Genomic DNA, 24,216 nt, shown 5'->3' with positions numbered 1-24,216 from the left:
CCTGTGCCTGGCATTTACTTATAACCTCTCTGAAACAGTTTTCTCATCTTAAAAAAAATGGAGATAATAAAGATGGCAGCATCTACCTCCCAGGCACAAACGAGATAGTAGAGGGTCCCGGGAGCTGGGACATGGAAGCTTCAGCATATTACTTTCTGGGTGTCTCAGTTTCCCCATATGCACAGTGATGGAAGAACCCTGTGCTATCTGTCCTGAGACGGTCCCCCGTCGGATGTGGGTGCTGTCACCTCACAAAAGCACCCCAACAGTGACGAGTCAGTCCTTCACCATAAGGACGGACCTGGGATGACCTGGAATCACCACGAGCTCCCAGCTCCTTCCTGGGTTCAGCGGCTGAGAATAAACAAAAGGAGTCGGTTCAGCACAAAGATTTATTGGGAAATGAGGGGAAGGGAGAAGCAGACTTGACACACACACACACTCACACCCCCAACAGAAATCACATAGTGGGGTGCTGTTTGGGGGAGCCCAGGCACAAGTGTGTTCAGCTGGAAGGAACACTAGAACGCCCTTCTGAAAATGGGGCACTCATACCCCGATCTTGGCGGCAAACTGGAGCCGGCTGCATTGCACATCAGAGTGTGGGGCACATGGGGGGTTGAGGGGTGCATAGATACAGGGAGAAAAGCGAGCGTACTGTTGGAAAGAAGCACTAACCTTTACCAAAAAGAGGGTTGTCAGTGAGGGCGGGAGCCAGTGGGCTCCACCTTTAGAAGAGGAGCTCCGGGGTGCCCACCCTCCAGGGCAGACTGGCCGCAATGGGAGGGATCGGCTGGTAGAGCAAAGTTGGGGAGGCAGGAAGCCTGGGGAGAGGTCCCTGGCACCTCAGGCAGGAGCAGGGAGGGCTCGGCACCGGATCCGTCCACCCCAACAATCCCCTCTTGTCTTTTCAGCTCGAGAAGGCGGATGGCGTCCACCAGGCCCAGCTCATGAACTCCTAAGCGGCTCAGCTTGGACCGAAGAAGAGGAGGCTGGGGGAGCCTCCGGCCCCGCCAGGCGGGAAGGCTTCCTCCTGGCTCCCCTTTCCCCCTCCCCCTGTTCTCCAGCACCTGGGGGTGGGGAAGAAGAGTGGATCCCAGAGCCAGGAGATATCTGTGTTTTAAACAGATCCTGGACGGATTTCTGTTTGCTGTGGCATCTGCTCCACCCCGGGGGCTCAGAAGCCCCCTGGGCCCCCCACGTGGAGGGCCCCCTGTGATCAGGCAGGGGCCGGGAGCAGCCTGAGGACTGTGGTGTCTCTGGATCCTGTGAGGGACAGTTCTCCACCCTAGATGTGATTCTTTATTTATCTGCAATAAGAAAAACTCGGCCAGCAAGGTTCCCAAGCTGGGACCGTTCAGGAGAGACACATTTCTAAAATCCGGAGTTCCATCTTTTCTCTACTGTTTTATATTCCGCGTGTTGGGTGCAGGGCTGCGTTATTGGCAGGGGATGCTTTGGGGAGGGTCCAGCCCTTTCCTGGGACTCTGAATCTGTGATCACGGCTTGTTGGGGAGGAATAAACATTAATCAGAATCTCTGAGGAGCTCCTTGGGTGTTGGGATGCAGGGCGACGTGCCCCGGCCGGCCGGGTCTGTCTTTGGGGCAGCGACTAGAACCGGGGCCTGTCTTCGACGTCCCCTTGTCCGCCGGGAAGAGCCCATCTTCAACAATAAATACACCGAGGCCAGGCCACCTCACGGCCAAGATAGGGCCTTGGAGGCAAGGAGACTTGGGCCCTCCCTGTGAGCGAGTGCCAGCCGCCCCTGCCTTCCCCGAGTGGGCTCGGCCGCCCCTGCCCCGTCCCATTTCCTGTTTCTCCTTTCTTTGATGGGGGCCGACCCCGTCCGTAGGCCTGGGCCTGTCTGCCGGCACCTCGCAGAGAGCATGTTTTAGGGCTGGCCAAGGCGGGGAGAGGGGGTCGGGGAGGGGACTTGGCAGGGTGCCCTCCTAACTGCCTGAGAAGCAGCTGGCCCGCCTGCCCTTCGCCAAGACAAGGGAGAGCCACAGGCTGGCAGGAAGCTGGGCCCCAGCTATTTGCTTCAGTGAGGCAGGCCCAATCAGTCTGCCTGGGAAGGGGGTTGAGAAGGCTTCCTAGGAGACGGGGAAGGAAGCAGCCCGCCCAGCCCCCCAGGCACTGGGGCAGACGCCCACCCTGCCAGGCTGGGGCCTGGGAGTCCGGTGCACACGCTCACAGCTCCTCTACCACCCTGGGCTGGTCGAGCTTTTCCATTGGCATCGGAAGGGCCTCTGACTGCTCGGGGGAGTGGGCCTTGGCCAATCCCCTGATCCTGGGAGCATCAAACCAGCTAAGATGGGAGAGCAGCTGGCAAGCTCGAGGAGCTGGTACAGGCTGGCAGTTCCCAGGGGGCCTTGGAGACTGGTTAGCTCAACTGCAGAGGACAGCCAGAGGGGCCCTCAGACCTGAGCTGCTCCAGGGACGGACTGAACCTCTGATCGGCGAAGCCCTAATCCGTGCTGCCACCTAGCCACCCACCATGTTTCACCCAGGATCCAAACCAGGGCTCTGAGTGGCAGGAAGGAATGGGGCGAGTCTAACCAACTCCCGGAGCTCGGGTGTGAACAAGCTCCAAGGTTCCGTCCAGTGCTGACATACTGCGTCAGGGCCACTGACTGCCAATCCCAGCCTGCTTCTTGGGGAGGGCTAGGAGTTGGGCAGCCAAGTGGTGCCAGCGCCACACCGGGCGTCGGGAAAACTCATCTTCCAGAATTCAACCCCAGCGAGGTGACCCCGGGCAAGTCACTTTACCCTGTTTGCCTCAGTTTTCTCATGTGTAAAATGAGCTGGAAAAGGAAATGGTCAACCATTGCCTGCAAGATCACTAACTGAAATGACTGACCGGTAACAAAAGGAGCTGTTTCGTCCCGGGTGTCTTCACATCAAGAGACCGTAATAGATTAGTTAAAAACCATAGGAAATGGAGCGGAGCCACCTCCGGCTCTCCTGCTCACATGACGGTCCCGTACAAACTTGGCCTTGCTGGCTCCCATCTGTGCAGCCAGGTGCAATGGGCCGGCCTTCCTCCCCACACAGGTAGAGTCTCAGGTGGGACAGAGGAGGCACGCTGGCCCAGCTCACACCAGGCATTTACAAAAGGAATCCTCAGTGAGGCTCCAAGGTCAGCCGGCTTTCTTCGCTCCCTTCCAGCGGGCTTGAGCTTGGGTGCATGAACCACAGATGGCTTTGGTCCTTCTGGAGGGAATCTAAAAGCCTCTCATTTTCTGAGTACATCTGGCCTGGAAAAATATTTTCTTTACTTAGGAAGCCAGATTTGTAAGAAAAGGCTTGGCAATCTTTGAGGGAATCTTGAGTCTCAGGCAAGGGACTCCCTGAGCAGAGGTTACTGGTGACACGGTGTCAGGCCCTCTGGGCCCTGCGTGACAGTGGGCAGTTCCATTTCCGCATCTGTAAAAGTGAGATACTACCTGCTCCACCCACCTCATAAGGTTACAGTTCTGAATACCAGAGTGATAGGTGTGGAAATGTCCCCGAAGTGCAGGACATCACGCATCTATAGGAAAGGATAATGATAAAAACAATGTAGTTTGGTGGTCAAGGGAAAGTAGGAGACTAGGAGATTTCCAGGAATATCTATTTAAAAATAAATGGCATCAAAATTTAATTTTAAAAACTAGAAAGTACAAAGAGTACTTAACATTTCCATTTTACTACTCACCCAATTGAAACCTAAGAAAATACTTCTTACTAGAAAGTCAGTGGAAGGAATCCTAGACCATTAATAACTTCGGGCTCTCCAGCCCTCCGCTGCCCTTGGACCTTGGTTCCATTTTCCAGTAAGACAGGGATTATGCTACTCATTGAATCCAACAAAGTTAAGATTTCATGATAGAAAAAGTAAGAAAGTGTCCTTGAAAAATCCAAATGGAAGGTAAACTATTTTTGGCAAGGCAATGGGGTTAAGTGACTTGCCCAAGGTCACGCTGCTGGGCCATTCTTAAGTATCTGAGGTCACATTGGAACTCCGGTCCTCCTGGCTCCAGGGCTGGTGCTCTAGCCACTGTGCCACCCGGCTGCCCCCGAGGATGGCCGTAAGCAGCCAGGGCAGACCACCTAGCTCCCAGACTACAAGGGGCCAAAGTAACCCATTTTTTCTGTATTGACCCCCCAGGGACAAGGGTCAACGCTGTTAAAGTTCTACCCTTTAATGGAAGTGACGGGGGGGGGGGCAGTCAGCTCAGATCGAGGCTGCCTAGCCACTCAGGCTGGTGCTTGGCCCTCCGCACCAGCAGCACCTCCAAGAACCCCCACCAACCGTCCCCCTGTTCCTGGGATAAAATGGAACCTCCCTGTTCGAGAGGAAGGGAAGTTGCTGCGGCCTTTTTTGAGATCTTCAGAGTGGAGCTCCATGACTCGGGCGCAGAACACGTGAGAACTTGAGCCCCACTGGCACCCGCCGGCACTTGTGGAAGAGGCAGGGCACATTTCTAAGCTGCTAAGAGGATCACCTCCAGTGTCTTTAGAACTTTGGTCACTGAACCTCTAGAACAAACTGAGTATCCCCCCCAAAATAAATCAATGACAAGATAACTATTAATAATCATTTCTTTTATTAAAGTTTCCTACAGACCTACACTCACAGTTCCAACACGGCCCCAGGAAGGAGGGGACAGAGCCAGCTTCTTCACGCCATTTTCACAATCTCAAAATAACCCCCCCCCCCCAAAAAACCCAAAGGTAAATACTTTTGGCTGCTGGCCCTACTGGGGTGGAGCCAGATTTCCTTAGAGTGGAGCACAGCTAGAGGTATAACAAAAACAACGGCATTTCAAGCCATAGGTACAACTGGCAAGTCCACTGGACTGACGTGGCACCGAGCATCCTATCAAGAGTTTGATCTCTTTAAAACGGGCAAACCATTGAGTGGAGTTCAAGTACAGACTCACAACTCTCCAGGAACGCTGACCACACTGGCACAGGTGGCCGCAGTCCCAGAGCGGAATCCCGTCTCAGCTCTACCTTTCTCCAACTCCCAAACCCCTCTCGAGCCTCAAGTTAACCATCGAGCCCCTGGAGGACCACCGACAGGTACTGCCTGGGGCTGTGCCCGCAGCATCAGGACAGAGGCCCTTTGGGCCAAGGCCAGGACACAGGGGCGAAGGCTCATCGGGTGGGACGATAGAGTCATCGTCCCAAGGGAAGTATCTGCCAACATGGCTGGTCAGGAACAGGGCCTTCTGGATCCATGCTATCATCTGTTGTCTTTCCTGCAAACCAATTTGAAATGCTTCTTCATAGTCGTCCCCCCCCAACATCGTGTTCCCTGAAGCACCATATTCTGAGCCAGCCCCACCTGCACAGAGAACACTCAAAACATTTCAGGCTCAAAGGAGCAGGGTTTTTCCTTCTGTTTTTGCAGACTTCACAGATGAGCATCAGCGCCATTCTCAGAAAAAGCCTTTCCCTGAAAGGAGAGCCTCGAGCCCTTTGAGTTCAGAAGGAAGTTATGGCCATGGGGTGACTGGAGGCCTCCTGGAGTCCCCAGACCAGTCACCAGCAGTGATCCTAAGGCACGGCACACACACGTGAAGGAATTTGCATTTTATCTGCACAATAAGAATTCTATATTTTTGAGTTTCCCTGAATGGTGCATCAAACTTTTTTTTTTATAGAAAACAAGAAAATTTTCCAAGTTGTAAAAATAATTTGAGTGTTTTTTAGTGGAAATGATTGGGGATGAGCCCTTTGGGGCCAGGGATGGGAAGGAGAGGGAAGAAGAGGAAACGTACAAAATCCCAGGTCCCCCTTCTGTCCTCAGTGCTCCCCCCAGCACCTGGACTCCCAAGGCTCTGGAGGCACAGACCACATGGGGGCCAAGTGCAAACTTTGCTTTGCGGCTTTTAAGCATCTTAAAAGCAGCAAGATTTGGGGGGTGGGAGGTGGAGGGTGCTAGTAATGATTTTCCCCCTAAAGCAGATTCCATGGAGAAAGTAAATACACCAAATTCAATGCCTGCTGTGCCACAGGGAACCTCAATGCAGCTTTACCCCTAAGCAAAGACAGTTTCCATCCAATACTGGCCTGATCAATGTGGAATTGGCTTTTGAAAACAACTAGAATTCAACATGCTGAAATGAACTGTAATGGGAACAGTCCTAGATGTGGTAGGTAACCCAACCTGATCACTGTCCATCGGCACCGGAGCAGGAAGAGACCATCAGCCCCCTCCTCCGGCCCAGCTGGGCCGACACAAACACTACCTACCAAAGAAACTATGATTCTAAAAACACAACATGTTCTTGCCCCACAGGAAATGGAGCGCCCACACAAGACAGTCTGGCCTCCTTCTCCTCCCATGTGTTCAAAGCCCAGAAGGTGCCCCACAGAATGGGGGAAATTTCATGGGAAAGGGTGACAAAACTCCAAGCTCTGACACAGGGATGGGGGCGCAACTGCAGACTCACTGAAGGATGAAGCCAGGATGTGGAGGCAGCCTCGGAGGAGGTCTCTGAGGGAGGGCCGGGGGGTACGGTGATGCAAACTGAGGAGGGTATCCTGGCTGGGGGTTGTGACTAAGAGATGGAAGGCCCACCCTGGGAGGAAGAGGGGGGCACTGGGATCCTGGGTAAGGAAGAGCCTGTCCGGATCCCATGGCCACCGTAAATGGAGTCGCGAACCGTCCAGCAGGGCCTGGGGGTGGTGGTGGAGGGATACGGCGGGGAACAACAGAGGGGGGCACACTGGCATCTGAAGCTGGGTAGGGCATCATGGGGGCTGGTGTTGGATCTGGCACCCTGGGCTGCAACGGGACTTGGGCCTTTGGAAGTCTCTGGCCCTTAAGCACCATTTCCTGAAGTTTCTCAATTTTTACTCGACGTAAATGGGCTAGTTTTCGTTTATTTTGATATTCATCGATGAACGAATCTAGAGGGACCTCTCCATCGAGAAACTTCTCCGCCATGTTCTGAAATAATGAGTAAATACCAAGTTACAGGTCTGGAATCAAAACAATTCTGTACCACAGCACTTTTGGAACTATCTGGCTCCCAAATGAATAATCAAGATAGAGGAGAAGAAACCAGCACCTCTTCATGTCAAGTCCATTGGGTAACTCTTGATTTGGTTTCCATCTACTTTTGTGATTCCTTCCTGAAAGATGATTCTAAGGACAGACACTTGTTTATGTCCCTTAGTCCCTACAAGCCCATGCCCAACATCCAGAGACCCCTACCTGGTGTGGACCTCTTTATAGTTCAGGTTAAACTAGCAGGATGGCATTCCTCAACTCTTACCGAAGCTTGACCAGATACAAGTTGGTCTCATAGTCCAACACATTTTTAGCAAATTGGTCAACAAAGAAAGCCCTCTGGTAGTTCCCTTAAAGGTTTCCTTCTGTCTGCTTTCTCACATCTAATATGACCATTGGCTAAAGAAAAAATCAATTGCGTTTCAGAAGATGGCCAAGGGGGCCGCTCAATGCCAGGCCACACTCCTCTCCTGACCAAATCTCATCAGCCTCAACACTTCCTGCTACTACACCTGCGGCACTCTGCAGCTCTCCAACAATATCTCCAAAGTACTACAACAAAGCCAGCCCACAAAAAAAACAGAATTTCAAGTTAATGATTTATTGGCCCTGACTCCACAGGGACTTATTTGTTCTACTGGAGACCTTTCCCCAGCACTAAACCCCACTGTATAAAAGGGTGAGGCCCTGGGTTGGGTGGGGGCTAAGACCCTGACAGCGTGACAGTTCACCTACCTCTGTGTCTTCTTCAATCTTGGCTCCCTCAGTCTGAAGAAGGGCTAGCAATGTCTCCAGAGAAGCACTGCTGGACTGCTGATCTGGAAGAGGCAAGAGGAAGGAAAGTGAGAGACACCCCCTCCTTGGAAGGGGCACCCACATACCAAACACCACCTTTTAAACTTAGCTTTTGAACATTGCTACTCATGAGTTGATTTTAATTTGGGAAGCCAAAAAGAACCCATCTTCTGATATTTGACTACTGTCCTGGGAAACAATGCCACCCCCTGCTCCTGAAGAGAAGCTGGCATCGAACCAGGAAACTCCTTGCCAGGGAGCCCTGAGGACAAGGGCTCCTCAGGAAGCACATATGCTACTTGTGCTAAGGTGCCCCAGCCATAACAACAGGTCATGGATTAACAAGATTGTAAAAAAAAACTGCTGAAGTCACATTCAATTTCTCCCTGAGTGACAAAGTTCTCAATATCGACACCAAATCATTTCCTGAACTTTTTTCATACATAAAATATGAAATTTAATATTACCACAAAATGTTCTAAGCTGAAAGGGTTGGGAAAAAGGAAAAGTGAACAGTGATATTCATTCCCCTCCATTTAAGGCAAGTTATATTTTTTAATATTATAATGGAGGATTATATTCCATGACATGGGAGAAACAATATGGCAGCAGCTAGCCAATTGCATCCCTCCAGTTCTGTTTCCTGAAGATTGCCATGTTCTTCTGTAATATGAAGAAGGTTGGGGGGGGGGTGTCTTAGGAAAATTAAATAAAATTTGTTTGTTGTAGACAACATAATTCTAAAAATAAACAACTTCTGACAGCCACTGAATGACTAGCATCTCAACTTTGTCCTGGACCACCATCTACCTGAAAAATGAGCTTCCTTGCCTTTTATTATTAAAAACACCACCCAGGAAAGTTACCTAATTTGGTTTTCTTGATCTGATAGGCTTCAAAAAGAACCTGCAGTTCCTGGTATTTTTGGGTCAAACTGGCTTTCAAAGTATCCAGTCGTGGTTGGTACAAAAGATTTAATTCTGCCAGGCTCCGGTTGTTGGCAAGAGTCATCTCTTTGTTAAGCTGAACATTCTGTGTCTACAAAGGACATGCACATAAAGGAGAAGCAAAAGCATATTATTAGAGTTCATCAGCGAGTCCACCAAGATCTCTCTCAAAGGGCCTCTCATTCCAAGGCCCCCCCATCCATCTGTTTCCAAGTATTTTGACTCTGGCATTGTCTGCAATAGAGGCAGGTTTTGGTTCACATACTCCCACTATTCATGCTGACTTAGGGATACTTCTAATATAACCTCTCCCACCCCCAAATTTTTCAGAGAGAGAGAGAGACAGCTTTTCACCAACTTCTTCTCAGGGTATTGTTTGACCCATTACTCAGTTATGTCTTTGATGTAAATATTTACAATGAGTCTTGAATTCCTGGATACTTCCATGGGTCTTTCCAGAACAGTACAGCTCAATGGGTTTAAGACTAGATTTTTGGGGTGGCTAGGTGGCACAGTGGATAAAGCATTGGCCCTGGAGTCAGGAGGACCTGAGTTCAAATCTGATCTCAGACACTTAATAATTACCTAGCCATGTGGCCTTGGGCAAGCCATTTAACCCCATTTGCCTTGCAAAAACCTAAAAAAAAAAAAGAATCAAATCTTTCAGGGGGTTCAGACAGTAATTTACAGTAGAAAGCCTGGAATACTCTCAACTCAACCTTAATAATCAGATTTAGAGATGAAAGGGAAAAATAGAAGAGCCTAGAATTTCATTAAGTCTGAAGTGACATTGATTCTCTTATCTTGGGATTTGAGGTGGGAGTTGAGGTTTCTTTCAGATCCAGTTCTTTAAAGCTGTTATAGTCTAATAAAAGATGACACAAAGTTGGAAAGGATTATTTTTCTTCTTTGGATCGTCAGCCAACACCCTGTTTTCCCACATTTTTCCTCCCAATAAAATAGATGGAAAATTATTCAGTAGGATTTTTTAAAAATCGACTTTCTTAAATCTTAATACAAAGCAGCTAGGAGGGAGAAAAGAAATCAGTCAGTTAAAAAACATTTATCAAGTGTCTAGTCTACTTAGGTGCCAAGGACCAGAAGAAAGAGAAAATTACCAACCCTCCAACAGAAGTCTAGCCAAAGTCAAAACTTCCTACCCACTTAAGTATTTTAAAGGAAGCAGCAGAGTGAAGATGATCTCAAAAGCCACAATAAGTGCCCTGTGTTCTACCAAGCTCTCCTTTTCTCTTTCCTCAGATCTCTTTTCCATATCACAGTGACCTCCATCTCCAGCTTTTCCATTTCATCAAGACCAAATTTCTTCCTTTTTTTTTTAGGGTTTTGCAAGGCAAATAGGGTTAAGTGGCTTGCCCGAGGTCACACGGCTAGGTCATTATTAAGTGTCTGAGACTGGATTTGAACCCAGGTACTCCTGACTCCAGGGCAGTGCTCTATCCACTGCACCACCTAGCTGCCCTGGGACCAAATTTCTCACCAGTTTGTGGGACTTTTGTCTACAGCCTCTTGTCCAACCCAACCTAGACCTCTCATTTTCTCCTTTATATTTCTGGCCAGCCTTCCATCTGATCTATCTTAACTGCTATTTGCTTCCTCCTGGGTGCCTGGCTACTGCTCATGTTCATTCATAGGCTTTGCATACATAATACAATGTATCTTCAGACGAATGTACCCCCAAAGGAACACAGATGGAAGCACCTCCCTAGTTCTCTCAAGACAGCATAAAATGACAAAGCCTGGAACTCAACTTTCCATTCACATAGCACTATTATAGAAATCGGCTGAGCCCCAAGCAGAGTTAGGTAGAAATCAGCCCAATATAAATCAATCCAAATTTAAAATAAAAATTCAAAATAAGACTAGTTGCCAGGGTACTGTCAAAGGAAAGCAGTGAATATTCCAGATTCAGGGCAGCCAAAGGAATAATCTACCTCCCCTGCTGCTTTCAGTGATTAACTCAGACCATTCTGTACTCAGGGGGAAATGACAGGAAGAAAACAGGAGGGTTGAGAACTGAAGACTAACTAGTTCTAAATTCAGTGTTCTTTATTAAACATCGGTTTATTTTGAGGACACCTAACTTCCACAAGGATGACAAAATTCACAAAAATAAAAGAGCCATACAGGGGGTATGACTGTAAAGAAACATTACTAAGTTAATTTATCTACCCCTTTCAAGCTTTTTTTAATTTTTCCAAAGAAAAACACCTCATATCTAAAAGCTGAACTATTTACTGGACATTAGTCAAAGGAAATCCCCTTTGAGTATTTTCCCCCTCCGTCTAGCCCATCATGCCCGAGTCATTTCAATAAATCAAGGTAGATCAAGACAAACAATCTAAAAGCAACTGTAAAATTCAACAAGCATTAAAATCTTGTTGTACCAGAACATTCTAGCACTCAAAATTATTATATATTTCACTTGGCATCCTGAGGTTCCTGGAAGTTTTCCAAAGCAAGGACTTTTCCAATTGTAGGTATCAGGGCTTCCAGTGGGGAAAAGGCCTTTTTAAACTAATTCTGAAGGATAAACCATTCAGCCCCCTTGTTCTTTAACTAAACTGATTCCCACCCCACTCTCTTTCCTTTCATCTCTGAGCTGGGTACAAGAGATGTCCAAAAACAATCCAAAACTCATTAAGTGGGAAAGTAAACTATCTCTCCAAAAAAGGCTTCCCTCTGAACTGATGCTGAAGTGAGATGAGCAGAACCAGAAAAACACTGTACACCCTAACAGCAACATGGGGGCAATGATCAACCTTGATGGACTCGCTGTCCCATCAGTCCCACTGTCAGGGACAATTTGGGGCTGTCTGCAATGGAGAATACCCTCTGTATCCAGAGTAAGAATTGTGGAGCTTGAACAAAGACCAAAGCCTATTAAACTTCAATTTAGGGAAAAAAACCCATTATATTATTATGTAATTTTACTATCTCATACTTTATTTTTCTTCCTTAAGGATATGATTTCTCTCTCAACACATTCAATGTATACCTTGGAAGACTAGCAAATTGCCTTCTGGTGGGGGGGAAGCAAGAATGGGGGGGGGGAATTGTAAACCTCAAAATAAATAAAATCTTTCTTAAAAGAAAAAAGGCTTCCCTCCTCAGAGGAGTCAGCATGACTATGGGGTTAAAGGGCAATGGTGGCCCACACCAGGTTTCCGTGGATGTAGCACAGATATGCAAAGACAAAGTCGCTCCTCCCTAGCAGAGACTAAGAACAATCATGAAAACCAGGCTACCAAATGACCCAAAACAAAAAACTGAAAAACTGTCCACAGACAGCCCTACCAATTCTGGTGGCTTGGAGAGACTTAAAATTTAAATGTAAATTCACAAAAGTCTTATTACTTCCAGATACTTTAAAAATCTATAATCACAGAGTACTGTCTTTCAAAAAATAGGTCCTCCAGTATCTCAAATAAAACAATGCTTTTAAATTTTTCAATGTGCATATTTTAAAACACTATATCAATGTCTATTATTATTATTATTATCATTATTACCACCACCAATATAGAGCCCAGAAGTCCCTGAGACTTGATGTCCCAGCTGAGTTCTGGCCTGTTTTAAGTACAAAAGTAGTGGAGAACAGGAGACTGATAGAAAAGCAAGTCTGAATCATCAAATGGCAGCTCTCGTGACAAGCTTGGGAAGAATGTCTGGAAACAATAATGGTCAGCGCTGGGTCATGATTTATACTCTCATGGAATGTCTTCCAAACCAGACCCAACTACAAGGTGAAATCTGAAGCCCCCAGCCATCCCCAATCTGGCACTTCCATCTACAATTACAAGTTAGCATCTCTAAACACTGTGCTAGAAAAATCTGTCATCATTTCCATTCTACTTTTTTCAGAAAAGTGCATCCTGAACTAGTTACCCAAGCACATGTAAGTCCCTCCTCTTTATTCTGTCATACAACCCTGACATAGAAAAAGAAAAAAAAAAAGGCAAGCCTCCCTCCCCCCTCTCACCTTACAAGCCAGTCCCCAAATGGTGGGGACCAGTGTATCAGTGAGATCACACTTAACCAGGCAGATTCTCAGAAAACAGACCCAGTTCCTAGATCCACACCCCAAGATTTTCTAGGATCTTCCAGCTCTTATTCTCCAATGGAAAAGCCTTATGAACCCAAAGCCATCTCTACCAGGCAAATGACCAGGATTTTTTCGAAGGTAACAAGTGAAATAAATCACCTAACAGTTAGGAATCCATCTTCGACTTTGGAATGCCACAGCAGCCCTAAGAGATAAGCACTCATCCTATTTTGCAGATGAATTGACTGAGGATCAGAGAGAGGACCCACCCAGGTCACTCAACTAGAAGGAATCAGAGGCCTCATCTGAACTGAGGACACATGGAACATCCTTCCGTTGCCTCCACAACAAGCAGAAAGTATACAATTTTAAAGTTACTTATTTGAGTTGTCTACCTACAAAGACCAAGGTTATCTGAATCTGACTTTTGCTAAAGTGTCTCAATTTTCTCCTCTGTAAAACAGGGCTTAAAGGTCAATAAGCAACTGTGAAAAATAACAGTTTAAAGAGTCCAGGCTTTAAAACTTTACTAGAGATTTCTGGGATACCATGGATTTCTAATGACAATAAAGTTCTTTAAAAACCAAATACTTAGGCTAAGCAAATGAAGCTTATCTCAATAGCCTGTACTAAGGGAAAGGCAAAAGACCAGCTCTTCTCCCCTAGCACTGAATGCAGTCATTCATTACATGGTTACACAATGATTATTAACCAATGTCCTCTATTAATGCTTATGGATGAATAAAAATATCCATGATGTCTAATGAGAAACTATTTTGCACTCAATGACAACATAGCCATGGCTCTGAAGTGGAGGAAGAACAAAAAATAATTTTGATTACAATCATGATTGCAGTTAATTCTAAGCAAAACTACTAGAGACAAGAGCATTATTGCTCTTGTAATTCAGTACCCCTGAACTGTACTGTTTTTTCAAATAAAAGTTGTAGATATAATTTCAAAGGCTTATCAAGAAAAGCAATTTAAAGATCTGAAGACATGACTCACGCGTCATTCTTTTTTTAACAATATGCCGAAAAATGACTTCATTCTATTATGCTTCGTTAATGTACTTTCCTTTCTTAAAGCATGAGCTTTGAATCATGCTAATCATTAACTAAAGCTTGTCTTGTTGACAACTAAAATTAAGTGAACAGTTATTTTTAAGCATGGAAGCAAGGATTTTTAAGCAAATTATTTTTAAGCAAGACAATTTCTAAACTAGAAAAATCCAAATCATTAAGCCATGGACATAACTGGTCTGAAGGATTAGGCTAGAAAGATCAAATTTATGCAATAAGGTTAACCTTCCAACTATAACAAAAATCATATAGTTTAGGGTAACAATAATAACTAAAGGAATGGGCTGCCTCAGGGGCTAGGGCTGGATGACCATGAGGCAGGTATAACGGGAGGTTTCTTATCCAATCTATCTGGGTTGGATTAAATGGTCTGTGAGCTCTTTCCAACCAAGATTCTGTAAGCACCAAGCCAACACAGGCTCCAATTAATTTCCAATTCCAATTCCCTACATAAACCTTACTAAAAAAATAAAAACAACCAAGGATTTCTGGCTGAATTGTTTGACATGTTCAGATCAATAACAATATTTAAAATCCTGCCTTGTGAAAATGTCCCAAAATACAGCAAATCTGTGGGCTGTGTGAAACCATCTCCAAGGATACAGCCTACTTGTAAAAGGAAAATTACCAGCTGCTTATCAAGAGTTCAAGCAGGACAACCTCCTCAACAAACAGAAAAATATATTGCTTACTTCATAACCAATAAACAGATTAACAAAAGCTAAAATCCGATGCATCTGGTACAAGACGACCAATTCTCTTTGCTGAGATTAAACCATTTCTGCTAGGGAGGATCCCAAACTGGTCACATTCAGTTTTTGTGTTGGGGGGGGGGGGGGGGGTTCTTGTTCTGAATTTGCCAAACACAAAAAGAAAATGAACATTTCCAAAAACAAAATAGAACACAAAAATAACAAGTGAAAACCACTGTTTATTATATATAAGTTGCTTTTCTAAAAAGTACATTATTTTTAATTGTCATAGTATATTACTGAACACATTATTTTGAAAACTGTCCTTTTGTCCATTTCCTTTTGGACTTGCTTTTAAAATTTTTTTGAATACCTCACCTTTTCTTTTGGCATCTCTATCATTACCTCTCCTCTCCTTCTGTAACTGTCCCCTTCCTATGAAAAACACAAGCTTTGTCATAAATAAGAGTCAAGCAAAACCAATCCATACATTGACCATGGCCCAAGTCTGTCTTGCTCTGCACCTTGATGGGGGCCCGTCATGGTCCTGATCATAAAAGTTCAATGGAGAAATGAAAATCAACAGGAAAATCAATCAGGAAGTATGAGCAGGAAGGTGGGAATTAAGAACTATCACAATTAATTCAATGTCATTTTGTCACTTAAGAGAAAAAAGATGACAACCACTCTCTCCTCCACACTACTGGAGCAAGGCATATCACCTATGTGTGTGACAAGGAGCAAGGAGCGCTGGACTACAGATGACAAGGAAAGGATGAAAGGATAAGGAGACTGCAAAGACAGGAAGGAGCCAGGTGGTAGAGAGCTTTAAAGGTCCAACAGTTATTTATATTTGGTCCTAGGAGCAGTGAGAGGAGCCACGGGAGTTGACTGAATTGGAGAGGTGAGGGAGAAAGAGGCAGTTTCTGGTCAGACCTGAACTTTAGGAAAATCCTGTTGGCAGCAGCTAGAATGGGGAGAGGCAGTCTAATTAGGAGACCTCCCCAATTGTCCAGCCAAATGATGATGGAGAGTCTCAACCAAGGTGAAGGATATGGGAAGTGAAGAGAAAAAAAATGTTCAAGAGATACTATGGAGAAATTTAAAAACTTAGCAATAACTGGGGTAAGGGAGAGTGAGAAGTCAAGGAGACCCAGAGGGTTCAAACCTAGAAGGCTGGAAGGAAAGGATGCCCTTGAAATTCAGGAAAAGGGTGGATGGGGGGAGAGAAAAAGACTTCCATTTTGGACACTTATTGAGTTACACATCCAGTCCGAAATGTCCAATAGGCAGTTGGTGATGTGGGACTAAAGTGCAGGAGAGAAGATGCATCCTTGCACCTGGGAGTCAGACACAGGACAGGGCCTTTGGGGACCCTCAAAGAGAAAATGAGATTCAGAGGAAATTGTCAGGTAGGAGAACAGAGAGAGAGAGCGCAAAGTGATGAAAACCTAGAAAGGCTGGAGAATCTAGGAGGAGGTCAATAGTGTCAAATTTTCTTAACCCCATTTGCCTTGCAAAACCCTAAAAAAAAGAGTGTCAAATTTTGCAGAAAGGTCAAGGGTGAGAAAAGGTAAAAAAGGTCATTAGGCTTAGCAATTAAGAGATCTTTAGTAAGAGAAATTTCATTGCAATGAGGAGATTGGAAGCCAGACCCTGAAGAGGACAAGAAGTGGAGGCATCAAAATGTAGAACCTGGAATGGTGGGATCTAGGAGGATTATTAAGGATGGTGGTAACTTGGCATATTTGTAAGTAGAAGGGAAAGTTCCAGTAAAGATAGAAGGATTGAAGATTTAAAAGAAAATGGGGACATATACCAAGGCAAAGTCAAAATGGTTACATGATTTGTTGGTTTGCTTTTTTGCAAGGCAATGAGGTTAAGTGGCTTGCCCATGGTTACATGATTTAAACATAAAGAGTGATACTGTAAGCAAATTAAGGAAGCCTGGACGAGTTTACCTGTCAGATCTATGAATCATAGAAGAATTTACAACCAAACATGAGTTAAGATTATATACGATGGATAATTTTGATTACATTAAAAAGGTTTTATACAACCAAAACCAATGTAAGCCAAGATTAGAAGGAAAGCAGAAAACTGGGGGGAGATCTTATTTCTCAAATACATAAAGTACTGAATCAAATTTATAAGTCATTCCCCCAACTGATGAATGGTCAAAGAATATGAACAGGTGGTTTTCAAATGAAGAAATTAAAACTATCTACAGACATGTGAAAAAATGCCCCAAATCACTATCGATTAGGGAAATGTAAATTTATAAAAGTCTGAGGTACCAGCTCATACCTATCATATTGCTTAAATGGACAGAAAAGGAAAATGACCGACATTGGAGGTGATGTGGGAAAATTAGGATGCTAATGCACTGTTTAGTGGGGCTGTGAACTGATCTAACCACTCAGGAGAGCAATCTGGTACTATGCTCAAAGGGCTAAAAAAAACTGCATTCCCTTTAATCCAACAATACAACTGTGGGTCTGTAATCCCAGAGATTTATTTTTAAAAGGAAAAGGACAGGGCAGCTAGGTGGCACAGTGGATAGAGCTCTGGCTCTGGAGTCAGGAGGACCTGGGTTCAAATCTGGTCTCAGACACTTAATAATTACCTAGCTGTGTGGCCTTGGGCAAGCCACTTAACCCCATTGCCTTGCAAAAATCCTAAAAACAAAAACAAAAAAAAAAGGAAAAGGACCTATATGAACAAAAACATGTATAGCAGCTCTTTTTGTGGTGGCAAGGAATTGGAAATTGAGGGAATGCCCCTCAACAGAAGAATGGTTTGGCGACCTGGAGTCCCGAGGACCTGAGTTGAAATCTGGCCTCAGACACTTAATAATTACCTAGCTGTGTAGCCTTGGGCAAGTCACTTAACCCTACCTTGCAAAAAAAAAAAACCCTAAAAAAAATAAAAACAGAAGAATTGCCGAAAAAGTTGTGGTCTATTATTGTGATGGAATATTATAGTGATACTGAAAAAGATGAGCATGATGCTTTCAGAAAAACCTGGAAAGACTTATATAAACTGGCTCAAAGTGAAATGAGTAGAACCAGGAGAACACTGTACACAGTAATGGCAATGTTGTATGATGATCAACTGTGAATGATTAGCTATTCTCAGAAATACAAAGATTCCTAATCATTCCAAAGGATTTATGATGAAAAATCCACCTCCAGAGAAAGAACTGATTGATGGGAGTCTGAATGCAGATCAAAGCATACTATTTTAATGGGGGTTTTTTCACAACATGACTAATGTAGATGTTTTACATGACTCCACATGTATAACCTATATCAAACTGTGTATATTCTCAATGAAGGGAGAAAAAAGAGAAATAATTTGGAACTCATTATTCTTTAAAAATAAATGTTAAAAATTATTTTTATAATTAATTGAAAAAAATAAAATTTTTAAAAAAGAATGGAGGCAATCTCTTAGTGAAAATAAGAGTAGATGGGATTAAAGGCTCATGCAAACAGAAGCACTGGCTTTGTCCAGATGGATCACTTCTTTATCAGTCAGAAGTTAAACAGGAAATAGTCCATGAGAGTTCTGAGATGAGAAAAGAGCAAACTCTCAAGTCAACGGACTCAATTTTTTCAAAAAGATGAACTTACCCTGGCAGAGTCATAATCTGTTTCCAACCTTATTTCATTCTGCTTCCTTCCACATGTTTATATTCTGACAAGGACTATGTTTTCTCTTATGGAAGACTAGGAACCTACTTCTTTAACCAAACCTGCCATGGAATTCCTTTCTCTCTTGCTTCAAGGATCCACCCAGGAGCTAACTCTGCAGGAAGACTTCTCTTCCCCCTCCCCAAAAAGGCATCTAGCCTTTCCTCCTCTAAAGTCTAGGCAAATTTGACTTGTATACTCATCTTAACCCCTTCCCCTCACTTGGACTGAGAAGCTCCTTGTGTCCAAGAGGCACATCCAGCCAACAACACTTTGTGACTTGATGAAGCACCAAGTAAGTTTAAGGCAAAGGAGAAAAAAAGCTAGGGGGTTTTCCCCGCTTCTTATGCAGCTTTTGGGTGGCTAAGTGCACAGTAGAGTACTAGCTTGTAGTCAGGAAGACTCATCTTCTGAGTTCAAATCCAGCCCAAAACATTTTCTAGCTGAATGGCCCTGGGGAAGTCACTTCACTTTGTTGGCCTCAGTTTCCTCATCTGTAATGGCAAAAACTCCAGGATCTTTGCCAAGTAAACCCTACAGGAGGTGACAGAGTATAACAAGAAACAACTGAACAACAATGCAGCTCTTTACAATATTTCTATTTCTGTAAAGAGCCTTGGACAGGACAGGTGTTTTAAAATGTTTAATTAATTGAAGACTGCCTAAATAAATGATCTCTGGGTAAGCAAAGAATTATTCTAAGAAATCCTAATTTTTTTAAAAAATCTGTTTGATCAAGTTTTTGGAGGAAACTGATCAGCCAAGATACAAACAACCTTCTTTCTTTTCTCTAAGAAAACGACCCCAAAGCCTTTCTTAGACCGCACCACACACTCTAAAGTTATTAAGGCTGGACAGATGCTAGGTGATTAATAAGAGCTTATTACCTAGATATTAAAAATTACCTATACTCAAAATATAGATCAATGGACAAGATGACATAATCTACCAAAAAAAAAAAGCACAAAAACAACCCAGCAATTATTAAACCAAAGAGAATTAACTACAACAGCTTCAATTTGGTCTTTTCAATTTTTGTCCATGCATGCCGGTGATTAGGCGAGTGACCAATAAAACTCACAAGTAATTACAGGTATTCCTGTTAAATGAGTACTATCCAAAGTACCAATTCCTATAATAACGTTCTATTACAAAGGCAAAAACAAAATGGACATTGCTGTAACATAACAGGGAACAGGACCCCATCGACTGGGACCCAATTACTAGATATACCCTTTAGTAACCAACAAGGTTAGTACACTGCTATCTAGAGTACTTTCCTGAATATTTTATACACAAAAGTGCTAAAAGAATAGGGTTAAAAGGTTCTCTTTTGGGAAGCCAGTCAGGATTTAAGTGAAGTAGTCTAAAAGACATCAAGCTTCCCTGTATGACTGAAATAAAGGAGAAGCCAGGGACTTGGAAGAGGGAGGAGAATATGGTGCCAGCCAGAGCACCATTCTGGCTTCAGCCCTTCTGGGTGCGCCCCTAGAGCCTCAGGTAGTCAGATAGAAGATTTATGGGAAGTGGAGGAAATATACATGGAATGGGAAAAATATTATTATAGTAGATTAAAGTTCTAATTTTCTTATATTTCCAGACATCCACAGGCCATGTTGTCTACATTTTGGCCATCCTCCCATAGCACACTGTCCACCCAAAGCCATGGGCATAATTTTGGTTGACCTCATCCCCAGGACTTGGGCTTTAGTTTTATCTAGTCCATTTCCAAACTACTTCTGGGATTTTCTTGGGATTCCCCATTTCAAGCCCATTTTCCCAACGCCTCTTTTTATGTTGTCTTTCCCCAATACCAAGTAAGCTGCTGGAGGGCAGGGACTATCATTCTTCCTCCTATTTGTCTTGCCAGTACTAACACAATACCAGCATATAGTTAAACACTTAATAAATGGTTACCCAAGGTGTTCCAAAGATCCTGGTGCAATCTGAAGTTCTTTAAAACTGCCCTTTGGGATACCCTAATAAGTCTGATCAACTGGAAAATTCTTTTAATAAGATCAGATATGTAAAGAAATTGAATTTCAAAATGTTCTCTGGACATTAAGGCAACTCTTTATTCAGGATTTAAAATACAAAGCATCAAGATGAGAAGATTTAAACCGAAAGGGTTATAGATTCTTAACCTTTTGAACAAGCAACAATTTAATTTCTACAGTCACTTGCTCATTCCAAAGAAGACTAAAATCTGCATTCAAGCTAAATCTTACAAAAACCAAGCCATTTCAATAAATGCTTTTATTTTGGAGCCAGGGATTTAAATCCTTTCAAGGAGGCATTATAATTCAGGCAGCAGTTCTCCCAGACTAATCACAAATCACTCCAGAACAAGTCTCCAGGAAATAGACCCCAGAAGAGGGTGGAGCTTTTCTCATTTTCCACAAAGTTACTGGGTCTTCCAAGCCCTCAAATGTAGTGGAGAGCATTTTCAACATGGAGTTTCCCCTAGCAATAAGAAGAAAGATTCAAGATTGAATCTACAGAGAAATCATTAATAGCTATCAATCAACGTTACCTCTCAAAATTTAAATTCTTTTACTTAAGTATCCCAAGAGGCCAAATTTAGCCAAAGCAATCCCCTTTGGTGAGGCTACTCCTTTTAAGGGTGTACAGTGCAAGTCCACCGGGGTTAAGGCAACCAGATAGAGAACCACATTCCTCTGCAATGTAAAAATAACCTTAAATAAAAATAAATATTTTACATAGAGCCACCAACTAAGTTAATCCCCAAATCATAAAATCACTAAGCACATGACCCATTTGAGGATCTCACATGCCAGTAACACTCGGTGCCAAAGGAAACAGCGATCTCTATGGCAGTGAGACACTTTTTAATGGTCTGTGCTGTATTACAACTCATTCACAATAATAAAAAACATGTTCCTAACGCATAATATCTAGTTGTCTTTAAACCCAATGAGGAATGCCTACAAAACCTACCCACATTTTCCAAACACCACAAAGCATCCCCTCAGGCTGGAAGAACTTTACTCTACAATTTAAAACTCTTTTCTCTGCCAATTAAAAAGGAAAGCTTTGGGGTGAGCTTGGAGGTTCCGTCCGCCCCGTCCTTTCCCGTCTCTCATCGTCTCTCAGTTCAGAACTCCAGAAGCAACTTGAGCCTAACTACTTTGGGCTCAGAAACATAAAAGGTAAAATAGGAGTCTCGGGAGTAAAAAGTGCCCCTAGAGCTCGTGTCAAAGAGTCCTTTTGTCTGGCCCTGATGCACTCTTTCATGAACAGTAACACTCATTATCCCAGAAGGCTGAGACATCAATACATCTTCAGAAACCAGCACGCCCAGTACTGACAGGGGCAAAATTCTATTTTGGAGCGGACAATTGCATTTGGTATGACTTGGGGGGAAAGGCGAGCACTGTCCGACGGGCCCCGAAAGCAGCACAAGGAGGTGAGCTGACTAGGGCAGCCGGGCACGGCCCCTCCGAGGCAAGGGAGGACGAAGCCCGGCCCGGCCTGGGGCAACCAAGGCGCTTGGGGCGCTGGAGGAAGCCCGGCAGCAAGGTCTCCGGTCAGTCCCGTCCGAGGCCAGCTGCCTCCCCGCCAGCCCCCCACTCCTTCCCCGCCCCGGCTCTGGCCCAGGAGTCCCTGGGGGGGCTGCCTCGTCGGGCCTTTCTTCCCCAGCCGAAGGGCTATTTGGCTGCCACTCCGGGGCACGGTCTCCGCCGGCCCCGGTCACACCGATTCGCGGGTTCGGTCCCCCTCACATCTCATTCTCAAACTTGAGAAGGTGCCCAGCGGGCAGCCGGGGGCCGGACAGGCGCCGGGGCTCTGCTTCCTCGGCTCGGGGAGGCCCCGGCCAAGCTGCGGAGGCCCGGCCCGGGCCCGGGACTCTGCGGTCGGGGACAAAGCCCCGCGGAGCCCCGGCGGGTCTCGGGGCGCAGCCGAGGCGCCAGCTTCCCGGGGAGACAAAGCAGGGCCGGGGCGCGAGCCCACCTGGCCCGGGGCCCGGAGCCACCTGCCGGGGCCGCCCCCCAGCCGGGCTGCCGTGACCCGCCCCGCGGCAGCAGCCCAGGCCGCCGGGCCCCTCCCGCCCCCCGGCCCCCCGGCCCGGCCCGGCCTCACCTCCTCCATCTCCTGCACCAGGCCGCTCAGCCGCTCCTCGTCCTCCAGCAGCTCGTTCAGCTGCACCAGCGTCAGCCCCGCGAAGCGGCCCGCGACCCCCGCCGGCCCCGGCCCCGGCCCCCCGGCCCCCGCCGCCGCCGCCGCCGCCATCGCCCGCCCCGGCCCGGCCCGGGCCCCGCCGCCGCCGCCGCGCCTGCCCCCGCGCCCCGCCGCCCCCGCCGCTCCGCAGCGCCCGCCGCCCTCGGCCGCCCGCTCCCTCTGCCCGCCCGGGCCCCGCCGCGCGCCCGCCCCCGCCGGAGCCCCGCCCCCGCCGCGCCGGGCCCGCCCCGTGACGTCACCGCGCCGGGCCGGGCCGCGGCCGCCGGGAGAGCCCCGCCCCCGCCCCGCCCGGCCGCGGAGCCGGTGACGTCAGAGAAAGAGCGGGAGCCCCGAGACCGTTGGTGACGTCATCGGGAGAGGGGGGGAGCGTTGAAATGGACGCCCACGGCCTCCGTGACGTCAGAGGGAGGGGTGCCCCGCCCCAGCGGCTTCAGAAGGCTTCGGGGCGGGGCAGCGCCCCCGGGAGGCGGCAGAGCCGGCGTGGACTGGGCAGACTGGGGGTCCCCCGGGGCCCCACTGGTGCCCAGCCCCGAGCCCAGAGTTCTAGGAAGTTTCTAGGAAATCTGCCCGCGGGGGGTGGGCCGTGCCCGGCGTTGCCGTGGCAACGGGAGCGCCCAGGCAGGCCAGGGGGGCACCTGCACCCCCGGCCCATCCAGGCCCCCCATTTCACAGAGGCGAAAGTGACCTCGAGCTCCAAACTTCCTGCGGACGTTCTAGCCAGGACCCGTCGGATCTTTGCTTTGCAAGGCCGTGGGGTTAGGTCCCTAGGAAGCCTCCGAGGCCGGATTTGAACTCAGGTCCTCCTGACTCCAGGACCGGTGCTCCATTCCCTGTGCCACCCAGCCGCCCCTAGATTTTAGAATTAAGTACCCACCCTGGGGGCAGCTAGGGAGGTGGTACAGTGCAAACCGGGCCCTGGGGGAGAAAGTGAGGCTGGGGACTTGGCCCAGCCCTCCCCCATCTCACGTGCCAGTGCTGACGTCACCTCCACGGTGCCACGGTCCGCAGAAGGGAGGACTGACAACAACAACCTTCCGGATTCATCTCTGACCTTTGGACCCAGATGACCCTGGAGGAGAAAGTGAGGCTGGCGGAAGCAGAGCCCCCCCCCATCCCAGTTCAGGTGCTTGTCGCGGCCCCCCCCCCCCAGGTCGTGTTCTTCTCGGAGAACAAAGGACAAAAGCATCATGGCCTACCCTGGGCTGGGCGCTGAGAAGGCCCAGCCCAGCTTTTGGCAAATCTCCCCTTCCCTCTTAGCAACTTGAGAGGAAAGCAGTGTGTGTGTGTGTGTGTGTGTGTGTGTGTGTGTGTGTGTGTGTGTGTGTGTGTGTGTGTGTCTGTCTGTGTGTCTGTGTGTGTCTGTGTGTGTGTGTCTGTGTGTGTCTGTGTGTGTGTGTCTGTGTGTGTCTGTGTGTGTTAAACCAAATCCTAGAGATACCTATGCAAAAAAAAAAAGACTCAGTATCTGTCCCTCAGGGAGCTTCCATTCTAATAGGGGAAGGACACCCCACTGGGGGAAGTGGCCTCCAGGGAGGAGATCTGTGATCTTGGGAAGTCCCAGAGATAGTGAGGCACAGTTGACATGCCTTTTCAGAAGCAATGATACCGGTTGATTTGGTTCCTGTGCCAGAGCAAGAATGCACCACCCTACCCAGGAAGCTTTCCAAAATCCTCTCCCACTCCCTGATAGGGTTCCTAACCCATCTCAAATGTTCCTCGAGCACTTGGCCTGCCT

General features: G+C 46.7%; 2 protein-coding genes across 2 annotated transcripts in view; one reads left to right on the top strand and one right to left on the bottom strand.

Annotated features, from left to right (window-relative positions):
* HIP1R (huntingtin interacting protein 1 related) overlaps positions 1 to 6,234 on the top strand; it is a 74,836-nt gene extending 68,602 nt beyond the window's left edge. Inside the window, exon 32 of the mRNA XM_074205492.1 lies at positions 915 to 6,234. Within this exon, the coding sequence (XP_074061593.1) occupies positions 915 to 962 (48 nt within the window). The 3' untranslated portion in view covers positions 963 to 6,234. The remainder of the gene's footprint in view (positions 1 to 914) is intronic.
* Positions 4,567 to 22,532, bottom strand: VPS37B (VPS37B subunit of ESCRT-I). The gene is made up of 4 exons (XM_074202240.1): positions 22,383 to 22,532; positions 8,669 to 8,840; positions 7,743 to 7,825; positions 4,567 to 6,944 (listed from the first exon to the last, which is right to left on the bottom strand). Exons 1-4 carry the CDS (start codon positions 22,530 to 22,532, stop codon positions 6,441 to 6,443), a joined length of 909 nt encoding a protein of 302 aa, XP_074058341.1. The 3' UTR covers positions 4,567 to 6,440.
* Between the last annotated feature and the right edge of the window lie 1,684 nt (positions 22,533 to 24,216).

This window comes from Macrotis lagotis, chromosome X, assembly GCF_037893015.1.
Source record: "Macrotis lagotis isolate mMagLag1 chromosome X, bilby.v1.9.chrom.fasta, whole genome shotgun sequence".
NCBI classification, from domain to species: domain Eukaryota; kingdom Metazoa; phylum Chordata; class Mammalia; order Peramelemorphia; family Peramelidae; genus Macrotis; species Macrotis lagotis.
The sequence above is the reverse complement of the archived record's forward strand: the minus strand, read 5'-3'. Positions and strand labels throughout refer to the sequence as shown.